This window comes from Oncorhynchus clarkii, chromosome 9 (genome assembly GCF_045791955.1).
Source record: "Oncorhynchus clarkii lewisi isolate Uvic-CL-2024 chromosome 9, UVic_Ocla_1.0, whole genome shotgun sequence".
NCBI lineage: Eukaryota > Metazoa > Chordata > Actinopteri > Salmoniformes > Salmonidae > Oncorhynchus > Oncorhynchus clarkii.
In genome coordinates, this window is record NC_092155.1 from 79,141,345 (window position 1) to 79,156,371 (window position 15,027).

Genomic DNA, 15,027 nt, shown 5'->3' on the forward strand with positions numbered 1-15,027 from the left:
CCACTTTGAGCCAGGAGAGATTTACATGCATGTCATTAATGTTAGCTCTCCGTGTACTTTTAAGGGCCAGCCGTGCTGCCCTGTTCTGAGACAATTGTAATTTTCCTAAATCCCTCTTTGTGGCACCTGACCACACGACTGAACAGTAGTCCAGGTGTGACAAAACTAAAGCCTGTAGGGACCTGCCTTGTTGATAGTGCTGTGTCCTCTGTCACAAACATACACATTGTTAAAGCCCCGTTTCCTCTGTCACACGTTTCCGTGTTAACCTGTGTTTATACCCCCGTTTCCTCTGTCACACGTTTCCGTGGTAACCTGTGTTTATACCTCCGTTTCCGTGGTAACCTGTGTTTATACCTCCGTTTCCATGTTAACCTGTGTTTATACCTCCGTTTCCATGTTAACCTGTGTTTATACCGCCGTTTCCTCTGTCACACGTTTCCATGTTAACCTGTGTTTATACCTCAGTTTCCATGTTAACCTGTGTTTATACCGCCGTTTCCTCTGTCACACGTTTCCATGTTAACCTGTGTTTATACCGCTGATACAGATGCACTCGTAGACTGGAGTGTAGTCGTGAGGGCCAAGCCAACCACTGGCTGTGGAGCTACCAGCCTGCCAACCAGCCTGCCAACCAGCCTGCCAACCAGTGTGTGACTGTCCAGAGCCTAAAGCCTGCCATCCAGAGCAGAGAGGAAGCGACTCAGGTGGGCTGGTCTAGGGGGTAATGTCTGGGCTGGTCTAGGGGGTAATGTCTGGGGGTAATGTCTGGGCTGGTCTAGAGGGTAATGTCTGGGCTGTTCTAGAGGGTAATGTCTGGGCTGGTCTAGGGGGTAATGTCTGGGCTGTTCTAGAGGGTAATGTCTGGGGGTAATGTCTGGGCTGGTCTAGAGGGTAATGTCTGGGCTGGTCTAGGGGGTAATGTCTGGGGGTAATGTCTGCGCTGGTCTAGGGGGTAATGTCTGGGGGTAATGTCTGGGCTGGTCTAGGGGGTAATGTCTGGGGGTAATGTATGGGCTGTTCTAGGGGGTAATGTCTGGGCTGTTCTAGAGGGTAATGTATGGGGGCAATGTATGGGCTGGTCTAGAGGGTAATGTCAGGGTTGGTTTAGGGGGGTAATGTCTGGGCTGGTCTAGTGAGTAATGTCTGGGGGTAATGTCTGGGCTGTTCTAGTGGGTAATGTCTGGGCTGGTCTAGGGGGTAATGTCTGGGGGTAATGTCTGGGCTGGTCTAGGGGGTAATGTCTGGGGGTAATGTCTGTGCTGTTCTAGGGGGTAATGTCTGTGGGTAATGTCCAGTGGGCGATGTCTAGTGGGTAATGTCTAGTAGATCATGTCTAGTAGGTAATGTCGGGGCTGGTCTAGTGGGTAATGTCTAGTAGATCATGTCTAGTGGGTAATGTCTGGGCTGGTCTAGTGGGTAATGTCTGGGCTGGTCTAGGGGGTAATGTCTGGGCTGGTCTAGGGGGTCATGTCTGGGCTGGTCTAGGGGGTCATGTCTGGGCTGGTCTAGGGGGTAATGTCTGGGCTTGTCTAGGGGGTAATGTCTGGACTGGTCTAGGGGGTAATGTCTGGACTGTTCTAGGGGGTAATGTCTGGGCTGGTCTAGGGAGTAATGTCTGGACTGGTCTAGGGGGTAATGTCTGGGATGGTTTTAGGGGGTAATGTCTGGGCTGGTCTAGGGGGTAATGTCTGGGTTGGTTTTAGGGGGTAATGTCTTGGCTGGTTTAGGGGGTAATATCTGGGCTGGTTTAGGGGGTAATGTCTAGGGGGTAATGTCTGGGCTGGTCTAGGGGGTAATGTCTGGGTTGGTTTTAGGGGGTAATGTCTTGGCTGGTTTAGGGGGTAATGTCTGGGCTGGTTTAGGGGGTAATGTCTAGGGGGTAATGTCTGGGCTGATTTAGGGGGTAATATCTAGGGGGTAATGTCTGTGCTGGTCCTGCAGTAAATGTATTTATTTATCCCTCCACACCTACCTGTATGTCCCTCCCCCACTCTCTTATTATCTGTCCCAATAAACCTTATATATATATATATATATATAAATATATATATAATATAATATATAGATCTCTGTCCCAGGTGTCTCTAACATTGGCCCAGCTGCCCACCCTGTCAGAGGAGGAGTCTCTTTCCTGCTCCTTTGGAACCCTCCCCCCTCAGCCAGCCATCGTCAAGGAAACCACCATCACCTGTCAATCACCCCTGCCTGAGCTCCTCCCACCCAGCCCACCAGGAAGTGGTAGGTTGCCCTTTTTATTTTACATGTTTTATATACAGTGCCTTGCGAAAGTATTCGGCTCCCTTGAACTTTGCGACCTTTTGCCACATTTCAGGCTTCAAACATAAAGATATAAAACTGTACTTTTTTTGTGTAGAATCAACAACAAGTGGGACACAATCATGAAGTGGAACGACATTTATTGGATATTTCAAACTTTTTTAACAAATCAAAAACTGAAAAATTGGGCGTGCAAAATTATTCAGCCCCTTTACTTTCAGTGCAGCAAACTCTCTCCAGAAGTTCAGTGAGGATCTCTGAATGATCCAATGTTGACCTAAATGACTAATGATGATAAATACAATCCACCTGTGTGTAATCAAGTCTCCGTATAAATGCACCTGCACTGTGATAGTCTCAGAGGTCCGTTAAAAGCGCAGAGAGCATCATGAAGAACAAGGAACACACCAGGCAGGTCCGAGATACTGTTGTGAAGAAGTTTAAAGCCGGATTTGGATACAAAAAGATTTCCCAAGCTTTAAACATCCCAAGGAGCACTGTGCAAGCGATAATATTGAAATGGAAGGAGTATCAGACCACTGCAAATCTACCAAGACCTGGCCGTCCCTCTAAACTTTCAGCTCATACAAGGAGAAGACTGATCAGAGATGCAGCCAAGAGGCCCATGATCACTCTGGATGAACTGCAGAGATCTACAGCTGAGGTGGGAGACTCTGTCCATAGGACAACAATCAGTCGTATATTGCACAAATCTGGCCTTTATGGAAGAGTGGCAAGAAGAAAGCCATTTCTTAAAGATATCCATAAAAAGTGTTGTTTAAAGTTTGCCACAAGCCACCTGGGAGACACACCAAACATGTGGAAGAAGGTGCTCTGGTCAGATGAAACCAAAATTGAACTTTTTGGCAACAATGCAAAAAATGCGTAAAAGCAACACAGCTCATTACCCTGAACACACCATCCCCACTGTCAAACATGGTGGTGGCAGCATCATGGTTTGGGCCTGCTTTTCTTCAGCAGGGACAGGGAAGATGGTTAAAATTGATGGGAAGATGGATGGAGCCAAATACAGGACCATTCTGGAAGAAAACCTGATGGAGTCTGCAAAAGACCTGAGACTGGGACGGAGATTTGTCTTCCAACAAGACAATGATCCAAAACATAAAGCAAAATCTACAATGGAATGGTTCAAAAATAAACATATCCAGGTGTTAGAATGGCCAAGTCAAAGTCCAGACCTGAATCCAATCGAGAATCTGTGGAAAGAACTGAAAACTGCTCTCCTTCCAACCTCACTGAGCTCGAGCTGTTTTGCAAGGAGGAATGGGAAAAAATGTCAGTCTCTCGATGTGCAAAACTGATAGAGACATACCCCAAGCGACTTACAGCTGTAATCGCAGCAAAAGGTGGCGCTACAAAGTATTAACTTAAGGGGGCTGAATAATTTTGCACGCCCAATTTTTCAGTTTTTGATTTGTTAAAAAAGTTTGAAATATCCTATAAATGTCGTTCCACTTCATGATTGTGTCCCACTTGTTGTTGATTCTTCACAAAAAAATACAGTTTTATATCTTTATGTTTGAAGCCTGAAATGTGGCAAAAGGTCGCAAAGTTCAAGGGGGCCGAATACTTTTGCAAGGCACTGTATATACAAATTATATGTAATTATGAGATTTGTATTCATAATTATTTAATTAATGGATAATTTAATCAATGTAATGTTAATTGATTATTTATCCAAATGAATCTAATTGAGAAATAACCGGGGCGGCAGGTAGCCTAGCGGTTAGCGAGATGAGCCAGCAGCGGGAGGGTTGCCAGTTCGAATCCTGTGTCTGACTGGAAAAATCTGGCGGGATGTGAACTGGCAACCAGAGGGAGGGTTGCTGGTATCAGAATCCTAGACGCAGGTTTTTGACTCTGAGCAAACTCATGTGTGGTATGAAACATTTTGTGATATTCTATATTCTGTAAAAAATGATGTGAATAAAGAATGCACCTCCACTTGCAGTAATGTTTAAAAGCTGAACAAAAGCCTTATTGAAATGATGAGTTAAAGGGACCTATCCAGCTCTGCGTAAGGCTGAATACTTATTTTTTACGTTGTAAAGATGGGAATACGAGAGAACAGTGTAGGAAGGAATTTAAGAAAACACACAGCATGTGTTTGATAAAAGACTGTCCTTTTAAACGGAGAGGGCAGTTAGACAAGATATCCTCGACAGTTATTATTATACCGTGAGGAGATATCAGAGAGGGCAGTTAGACAAGATATCCTCGACAGTTATTATTATACCGTGAGGAGATATCAGAGAGGGCAGTTAGACAAGATATCCTCGACAGTTATTATACCTTGAGGAGATATCAGAGAGGGCAGTTAGACAAGATATCCTCGACAGTTATTATACCTTGAGGAGATATCAGAGAGGGCAGTTAGACAAGACATCCTCGACAGTTATTATACCTTGAGGAGATATCAGAGAGGGCAGTTAGACAAGATATCCTCGACAGTTATTATACCGTGAGGAGATATCAGAGAGGGCAGTTAGACAAGATATCCCCGACAGTTATTATACCGTGAGGAGATATCAGAGAGGGCAGTTAGACAAGATATCCTCGACAGTTATTATACCTTGAGGAGATATCAGAGAGGGCAGTTAGACAAGATATCCTCGACAGTTATTATACCGTGAGGAGATATCAGAGAGGGCAGTTAGACAAGATATCCTCGACAGTTATTATACCTTGAGGAGATATCAGAGAGGGCAGTTAGACAAGACATCCTCGACTGTTATTATACCGTGAGGAGATATCAGAGAGGGCAGTTAGACAAGATATCCTCGACAGTTATTATACCGTGAGGAGATATCAGAGAGGGCAGTTAGACAAGATATCCTCGACAGTTATTATACCTTGAGGAGATATCAGAGAGGGCAGTTAGACAAGACATCCTCGACAGTTATTATACCTTGAGGAGATATCAGAGAGGGCAGTTAGACAAGATATCCTCGACAGTTATTATACCTTGAGGGGATATCAGAGAGGGCAGTTAGACAAGATATCCTCGACTGTTATTATACCTTGAGGAGATATCAGAGAGGGCAGTTAGACAAGACATCCTCGACTGTTATTATACCTTGAGGAGATATCAGAGAGGGCAGTTAGACAAGACATCCTCGACTGTTATTATACCTTGAGGAGATATCAGAGAGGGCAGTTAGACAAGATATCCTCGACTGTTATTATACCTTGAGGAGATATCAGAGAGGGCAGTTAGACAAGATATCCTCGACAGTTATTATACCGTGAGGAGATATCAGAGAGGGCAGTTAGACAAGACATCCTCGACAGTTATTATACCTTGAGGAGATATCAGAGAGGGCAGTTAGACAAGATATCCTCGACAGTTATTATACCTTGAGGAGATATCAGAGAGGGCAGTTAGACAAGATATCCTCGACAGTTATTATACCTTGAGGAGATATCAGAGAGGGCAGTTAGACAAGATATCCTCGACAGTTATTATACCTTGAGGAGATATCAGAGAGGGCAGTTAGACAAGATATCCTCGACAGTTATTATACCTTGAGGAGATATCAGAGAGGGCAGTTAGACAAGATATCCTCGACAGTTATTATACCTTGAGGAGATATCAGAGAGGGCAGTTAGACAAGATATCCTCGACAGTTATTATACCGTGAGGAGATATCAGAGAGGGCAGTTAGACAAGACATCCTCGACAGTTATTATACCTTGAGGAGATATCAGAGAGGGCAGTTAGACAAGATATCCTCGACAGTTATTATACCTTGAGGAGATATCAGAGAGGGCAGTTAGACAAGACATCCTCGACAGTTATTATACCTTGAGGAGATATCAGAGAGGGCAGTTAGACAAGATATCCTCGACAGTTATTATACCTTGAGGAGATATCAGAGAGGGCAGTTAGACAAGATATCCTCGACAGTTATTATACCTTGAGGAGATATCAGAGAGGGCAGTTAGACAAGACATCCTCGACAGTTATTATACCGTGAGGAGATATCAGAGAGGGCAGTTAGACAAGACATCCTCGACAGTTATTATACCGTGAGGAGATATCAGAGAGGGCAGTTAGACAAGATATCCTCGACAGTTATTATACCTTGAGGAGATATCAGAGAGGGCAGTTAGACAAGACATCCTCGACAGTTATTATACCTTGAGGAGATATCAGAGAGGGCAGTTAGACAAGACATCCTCGACAGTTATTATACCTTGAGGAGATATCAGAGAGGGCAGTTAGACAAGACATCCTCGACAGTTATTATACCGTGAGGAGATATCAGAGAGGGCAGTTAGACAAGATATCCTCGACAGTTATTATACCTTGAGGAGATATCAGAGAGGGCAGTTAGACAAGACATCCTCGACAGTTATTATACCTTGAGGAGATATCAGAGAGGGCAGTTAGACAAGACATCCTCGACAGTTATTATACCTTGAGGAGATATCAGAGAGGGCAGTTAGACAAGACATCCTCGACAGTTATTATACCGTGAGGAGATATCAGAGAGGGCAGTTAGACAAGACATCCTCGACAGTTATTATACCGTGGGGAGATATCAGAGAGGGCAGTTAGACAAGACATCCTCGACAGTTATTATACCTTGAGGAGATATCAGAGAGGGCAGTTAGACAAGATATCCTCGGCTGTTATTATACCTTGAGGAGATATCAGAGAGGGCAGTTAGACAAGACATCCTCGACAGTTATTATATCGTGAGGAGATATCAGAGAGGGCAGTTAGACAAGATATCCTCGACTGTTATTATACCTTGAGATATCAGAGAGGGCAGTTAGACAAGATATCCTCGACAGTTATTATACCTTGAGGAGATATCAGAGAGGGCAGTTAGACAAGATATCCTCGACTGTTATTATACCGTCAGGAGATATCAGAGAGGGCAGTTAGACAAGATATCCTCGACAGTTATTATACCTTGAGGAGATATCAGAGAGGGCAGTTAGACAAGATATCCTCGACTGTTATTATACCGTGAGGAGATATCAGAGAGGGCAGTTAGACAAGACATCCTCGACAGTTATTATACCGTGAGGAGATATCAGAGAGGGCAGTTAGACAAGATATCCTCGACTGTTATTATACCGTGAGGAGATATCAGAGAGGGCAGTTAGACAAGACATCCTCGACAGTTATTATACCTTGAGGAGATATCAGAGAGGGCAGTTAGACAAGATATCCTCGACAGTTATTATACCTTGAGGAGATATCAGAGAGGGCAGTTAGACAAGACATCCTCGACAGTTATTATACCTTGAGGAGATATCAGAGAGGGCAGTTAGACAAGATATCCTCGACTGTTATTATACCTTGAGGAGATATCAGAGAGGGCAGTTAGACAAGATATCCTCGACAGTTATTATACCTTGAGGAGATATCAGAGAGGGCAGTTAGACAAGACATCCTCGACAGTTATTATACCTTGAGGAGATATCAGAGAGGGCAGTTAGACAAGACATCCTCGACAGTTATTATACCTTGAGGAGATATCAGAGAGGGCAGTTAGACAAGACATCCTCGACAGTTATTATACCTTGAGGAGATATCAGAGAGGGCAGTTAGACAAGATATCCTCGACTGTTATTATACCGTGAGGAGATATCAGAGAGGGCAGTTAGACAAGACATCCTCGACAGTTATTATACCGTGAGGAGATATCAGAGAGGGCAGTTAGACAAGATATCCTCGACAGTTATTATACCTTGAGGAGATATCAGAGAGGGCAGTTAGACAAGACATCCTCGACAGTTATTATACCTTGAGGAGATATCAGAGAGGGCAGTTAGACAAGACATCCTCGACAGTTATTATACCTTGAGGAGATATCAGAGAGGGCAGTTAGACAAGACATCCTCGACAGTTATTATACCTTGAGGAGATATCAGAGAGGGCAGTTAGACAAGACATCCTCGACAGTTATTATACCTTGAGGAGATATCAGAGAGGGCAGTTAGACAAGATATCCTCGACAGTTATTATACCGTGAGGAGATATCAGAGAGGGCAGTTAGACAAGACATCCTCGACAGTTATTATACCTTGAGGAGATATCAGAGAGGGCAGTTAGACAAGATATCCTCGACTGTTATTAGACCGTGAGGAGATATCAGAGAGGGCAGTTAGACAAGATATCCTCGACAGTTATTATACCTTGAGGAGATATCAGAGAGGGCAGTTAGACAAGACATCCTCGACAGTTATTATACCGTGAGGAGATATCAGAGAGGGCAGTTAGACAAGACATCCTCGACAGTTATTATACCTTGAGGAGATATCAGAGAGGGCAGTTAGACAAGATATCCTCGACAGTTATTATACCGTGAGGAGATATCAGAGAGGGCAGTTAGACAAGACATCCTCGACAGTTATTATACCGTGAGGAGATATCAGAGAGGGCAGTTAGACAAGATATCCTCGACTGTTATTATACCTTGAGGAGATATCAGAGAGGGCAGTTAGACAAGATATCCTCGACAGTTATTATACCTTGAGGAGATATCAAAGAGGGCAGTTAGACAAGATATCCTCGACAGTTATTATACCTTGAGGAGATATCAGAGAGGGCAGTTAGACAAGACATCCTCGACAGTTATTATACCTTGAGGAGATATCAGAGAGGGCAGTTAGACAAGACATCCTCGACTGTTATTATACCTTGAGGAGATATCAGAGAGGGCAGTTAGACAAGATATCCTCGACAGTTATTATACCGTGAGGAGATATCAGAGAGGGCAGTTAGACAAGACATCCTCGACAGTTATTATACCTTGAGGAGATATCAGAGAGGGCAGTTAGACAAGACATCCTCGACAGTTATTATACCTTGAGGAGATATCAGAGAGGGCAGTTAGACAAGATATCCTCGACAGTTATTATACCTTGAGGAGATATCAGAGAGGGCATTTAGACAAGATATCCTCGACAGTTATTATACCTTGAGGAGATATCAGAGAGGGCAGTTAGACAAGACATCCTCGACAGTTATTATACCTTGAGGAGATATCAGAGAGGGCAGTTAGACAAGATATCCTCGACAGTTATTATACCTTGAGGAGATATCAGAGAGGGCAGTTAGACAAGACATCCTCGACAGTTATTATACCTTGAGGAGATATCAGAGAGGGCAGTTAGACAAGACATCCTCGACAGTTATTATACCTTGAGGAGATATCAGAGAGGGCAGTTAGACAAGACATCCTCGACAGTTATTATACCGTGAGGAGATATCAGAGAGGGCAGTTAGACAAGACATCCTCGACAGTTATTATACCTTGAGGAGATATCAGAGAGGGCAGTTAGACAAGACATCCTCGACAGTTATTATACCTTGAGGAGATATCAGAGAGGGCAGTTAGACAAGACATCCTCGACAGTTATTATACCTTGAGGAGATATCAGAGAGGGCAGTTAGACAAGACATCCTCGACAGTTATTATACCTTGAGGAGATATCAGAGAGGGCAGTTAGACAAGATATCCTCGACAGTTATTATACCTTGAGGAGATATCAGAGAGGGCAGTTAGACAAGATATCCTCGACAGTTATTATACCTTGAGGAGATATCAGAGAGGGCAGTTAGACAAGACATCCTCGACAGTTATTATACCTTGAGGAGATATCAGAGAGGGCAGTTAGACAAGACATCCTCGACAGTTATTATACCTTGAGGAGATATCAGAGAGGGCAGTTAGACAAGATATCCTCGACAGTTATTATACCGTGAGGAGATATCAGAGAGGGCAGTTAGACAAGACATCCTCGACAGTTATTATACCTTGAGGAGATATCAGAGAGGGCAGTTAGACAAGACATCCTCGACAGTTATTATACCTTGAGGAGATATCAGAGAGGGCAGTTAGACAAGATATCCTCGACAGTTATTATACCTTGAGGAGATATCAGAGAGGGCAGTTAGACAAGACATCCTCGACAGTTATTATACCTTGAGGAGATATCAGAGAGGGCAGTTAGACAAGATATCCTCGACAGTTATTATACCTTGAGGAGATATCAGAGAGGGCAGTTAGACAAGATATCCTCGACAGTTATTATACCTTGAGGAGATATCAGAGAGGGCAGTTAGACAAGATATCCTCGACAGTTATTATACCTTGAGGAGATATCAGAGAGGGCAGTTAGACAAGATATCCTCGACAGTTATTATACCGTGAGGAGATATCAGAGAGGGCAGTTAGACAAGATATCCTCAACAGTTATTATACCTTGAGGAGATATCAGAGAGGGCAGTTAGACAAGATATCCGCGACAGTTATTATACCTTGAGGAGATATCAGAGAGGGCAGTTAGACAAGATATCCTCGACAGTTATTATACCTTGAGGAGATATCAGAGAGGGCAGTTAGACAAGATATCCTCGACAGTTATTATACCTTGAGGAGATATCAGAGAGGGCAGTTAGACAAGATATCCTCGACAGTTATTATACCTTGAGGAGATATCAGAGAGGGCAGTTAGACAAGATATCCTCGACAGTTATTATACCTTGAGGAGATATCAGAGAGGGCAGTTAGACAAGATATCCTCGACAGTTATTATACCTTGAGGAGATATCAGAGAGGGCAGTTAGACAAGATATCCTCGACAGTTATTATACCTTGAGGAGATATCAGAGAGGGCAGTTAGACAAGATATCCTCGACTGTTATTAGACCGTGAGGAGATATCAGAGAGGGCAGTTAGACAAGATATCCTCGACAGTTATTATACCTTGAGGAGATATCAGAGAGGGCAGTTAGACAAGATATCCTCGACAGTTATTATACCGTGAGGAGATATCAGAGAGGGCAGTTAGACAAGATATCCTCAACAGTTATTATACCGTGAGGAGATATCAGAGAGGGCAGTTAGACAAGATATCCTCAACAGTTATTATACCTTGAGGAGATACAGACAAGACAGTTATTATACCTTGAGGAGATACAGACAAGACAGTTATTATACCTTGAGGAGATACAGACAAGACAGTTATTATACCTTGAGGAGATACAGACAAGACAGTTATTATACCTTGAGGAGATACAGACAAGACAGTTATTATACCTTGAGGAGATACAGACAAGACCTTCTTGAGTTCACTAGCAATTATAAATATTTGGGTATTTTAATTGATGAACACATTACCTTTCAAAACAGAACATCTGTCCTGGCCGACTCAGCAAGTAGAGCTCTTGGGGGAGTTATAAGGAAGTACAAAAACCACTCTAAGATATTGATTATGCTACGTATTCCAAACCGTATCAGACATGCGTGTGTCCTGTTCTGGACTATTCAGCAGGAGTATTCAAAAAGGTACAAGACAACCTGTAACTAGAGTTCCTCTGTGGAGATGGGAGAACCTTCCAGAAGAACAACCTGTAACTAGAGTTCCTCTGTGGAGATGGGAGAACCTTCCAGAAGAACAACCTGTAACAAGAGTTCCTCTGTGGAGATGGGAGAACCTTCCAGAAGGACAACCTGTAACAAGAGTTCCTCTGTGGAGATGGGAGAACCTTCCAGAAGGACAACCTGTAACAAGAGTTCCTTTGTGGAGATGGGAGAACCTTCCAGAAGGACAACCTGTAACAAGAGTTCCTTTGTGGAGATGGGAGAACCTTCCAGAAGGACAACCTGTAACTAGAGTTCCTCTGTGGAGATGGGAGAACCTTCCAGAAGGACAACCTGTAACTAGAGTTCCTCTGTGGAGATGGGAGAACCTTCCAGAAGGACAACCTGTAACTAGAGTTCCTCTGTGGAGATGGGAGAACCTTCCAGAAGAACCACCTGTGTCTGTGATGTTTGCTATGTACTGTATGTAGTACTGGTATTATTATGTATCCTAATATATATTTATGGTCTCTCCTGTACTGTCTGTACTGTCTGTACTGTCTGTACTGTCTGTACTGTCTGTACTGTCTGTCTGCCTGTCTGTCTGTCTGTCTGTCTGTCTGTACTGTCTGTACTGTCTGCCTGCCTGCCTGCCTGCCTGCCTGCCTGTCTGTCTGTCTGTCTGTACTGTCTGTCTGTCTGTACTGTCTGTCTCTGTCTGTACTGTCTGTCTCTGTCTGTCTGTAGACCACGTGTCCCTACGTGTGTCTGTGATGTTCAGAGACGTGGCCATCTCTAGCAGTGACATCATCTTCTACGACTGTCGAGCTGTGGGGCGACTCAACACCACATCTCCGTAAGAGATACACACACACCGTATACACACACACACCGTACACACACACACACACACCGTACACACACGGTGTACACACACACACACACACACCGTACACACACACACACACACACACCGTACACACACGGTGTACACACACACACACACACACCGTACACACACACACACACACACACCGTACACACATACACACCGTACACACACACACACACACTCCGTACACACACATACACACCGTACACACACACACACCGTACACACAGACACCGTACACACACACACCGTACACACACACACACACCGTACACACATACACACACACCGTACACACACATACACACCCTACACACAGAGACATGCCAGTGTTTCCACTATAGTCATTTAAGAGATCACACACACACAGACATGCCAGTGTTTCCATTATAGTCATTTAAGAGATCACACACACACAGACATGCCAGTGTTTCCACTATACTCATTTAAGAGATCACACACACACAGACATGCCAGTGTTTCCACTATAGTCATTTAAGAGATCACACACACACAGACATGCCAGTGTTTCCACTATAGTCATTTAAGAGATCACACACACACAGACATGCCAGTGTTTCCACTATAGTCATTTAAGAGATCACACACACACAGACATGCCAGTGTTTCCACTATAGTCATTTAAGAGATCACACACACACAGACATGCCAGTGTTTCCTCTATAGTCATTTAAGAGATCACACACACACAGACATGCCAGTGTTTCCTCTATAGTCATTTAGCAGCGACGGGATGGTAAAGGATTGTTAACTAAAACCAGATATAAAGTATGCAGAAGAGGTGGAGCTGTAATACGTTTTAATAAATATCATCTTTGAGAACTAACAACCACCAAAACGTCATGTCATGGAGCCCCCATTTGATTGAGTTATAATGTTTGAGGCAGTCAGGCAGCATAAGGACAAGGCATAACTCATGGTCTTAATGTGTAGAATTACATGGAATTAGCTTTGGCCACGCCCCCCCATTTAACTCTGCCACCGCTGATTAAAAAATCCTAGGGGAAACACTACATGCACTCACACACACACACACACACACACACACACACACACACACACACACACACAGTCACACAAGCTCTGTCTGTATTCTAGGTGTATGGCGTGTGTGGGCAGTGTGTGGCCTTGTAGCTGGTGTGTCCTGGATGGGCTGTGTACCCACGCCAACAACAGCTGTCCCAGGCAGCACACCATACACAACTCACTGGTAAGACAACCTTTACTCAACCTTTACTCAATCCTAACTCAGCCTTTACTCAGCCTTTACTCAATCCTAACTCAGCCTTTACTCAACCCTAACTCAACCTTTACCCCATCCTAACTCAACCTTTACTCAACCCTAACTCAACCCTAACTCAGCCTTTACTCAACCCTAACTCAACCCTAACTCAACCTTTACTCAACCCTAACTCAACCTTTACTCAACCCTAACTCAACCCTAACTCAACCTTTACTCAACCCTAACTCAACCTTTACTCAACTCTAACTCAACCTTTACTCAACCCTAACTCAACCCTAACTCAACCTTTACTCAACCCTAACTCAACCTTTACTCAACCCTAACTCAACCTTTACTCAACCCTAACTCAACCCTAACTCAACCTTTACTCAACCCTAACTCAACCTTTACTCAACCCTAACTCAACTTTTACTCAACCTTTACTCAACTCTAACTCAACCTTTACTCAACCCTAACTCAACCCTAACTCAACCTTTACTCAACCCTAACTCAACCTTTACTCAACCCTAACTCAACTTTTACTCAACCTTTACTCAACCCTAACTCAACCTTTACTCAACCCCAACACAACCATAGCACATCACGCTAGTGTTGCACGGTTTACCGGCACCTCTGTACTCGATACTAGAACATGAAAAAAGGGTAGAAAAAAGTGAATAACGGGTAAACAAGGAGGTAATGGACCTTCACCACCTGGGGGCGGACCTTAACCACCTGGGGGCGGACCTTCACCACCTGGGGGCGGACCTTCACCACCTGGGGGTGGCCCGTCAGGAAGTTCCAGTAGCACAGGGAGGAGTTCAGACCCAGGGCTTTGAGCCCGGTGATGAAGTTATGAGGCATTACGGTATTGTAGATAGGCCTAGGCTACATCTTGATTTACCCAATTTATCAATACAGATTTACCATTCAAATAAATGATTTCAGTGAGCTGTGTATAATGTAGTGTTGTCACCATACCAGAATGTTGACTTTAATACTCCTTATAACATCACAATAATCGATACCAAAACGATACTACGGTAATCGATTATTGTGATGTTATAACGAGTATTGTGATACCTAACCTGGTATCGGTATTAAAGTCAACATTCTGGTATGGTGACAACACTACACTATACACAGCTCACTGGTAACACACCCTATCCACCTGCCCCAGGTAACACTGTCCTCTCCACCTGCCCCAGGTAACACTGTCCTCTCCACTCTTGAAAATTGATTGTTTTTTCACAGCCTCTTCTCTC

At 43.8% G+C, this 15,027-nt stretch overlaps 1 protein-coding gene across 1 annotated transcript in view; it reads left to right on the plus strand.

Annotated features, from left to right (window-relative positions):
• LOC139416970 (plexin B3) overlaps nt 1-15,027 on the plus strand; it is a 227,327-nt gene that overhangs the window by 141,209 nt on the left and 71,091 nt on the right. Inside the window, exons 7-10 of the mRNA XM_071166195.1 lie at nt 551-707; nt 2,082-2,241; nt 12,375-12,483; nt 13,639-13,750. Coding sequence (XP_071022296.1) covers nt 551-707; nt 2,082-2,241; nt 12,375-12,483; nt 13,639-13,750 — 538 coding nt within the window. The remainder of the gene's footprint in view (nt 1-550; nt 708-2,081; nt 2,242-12,374; nt 12,484-13,638; nt 13,751-15,027) is intronic.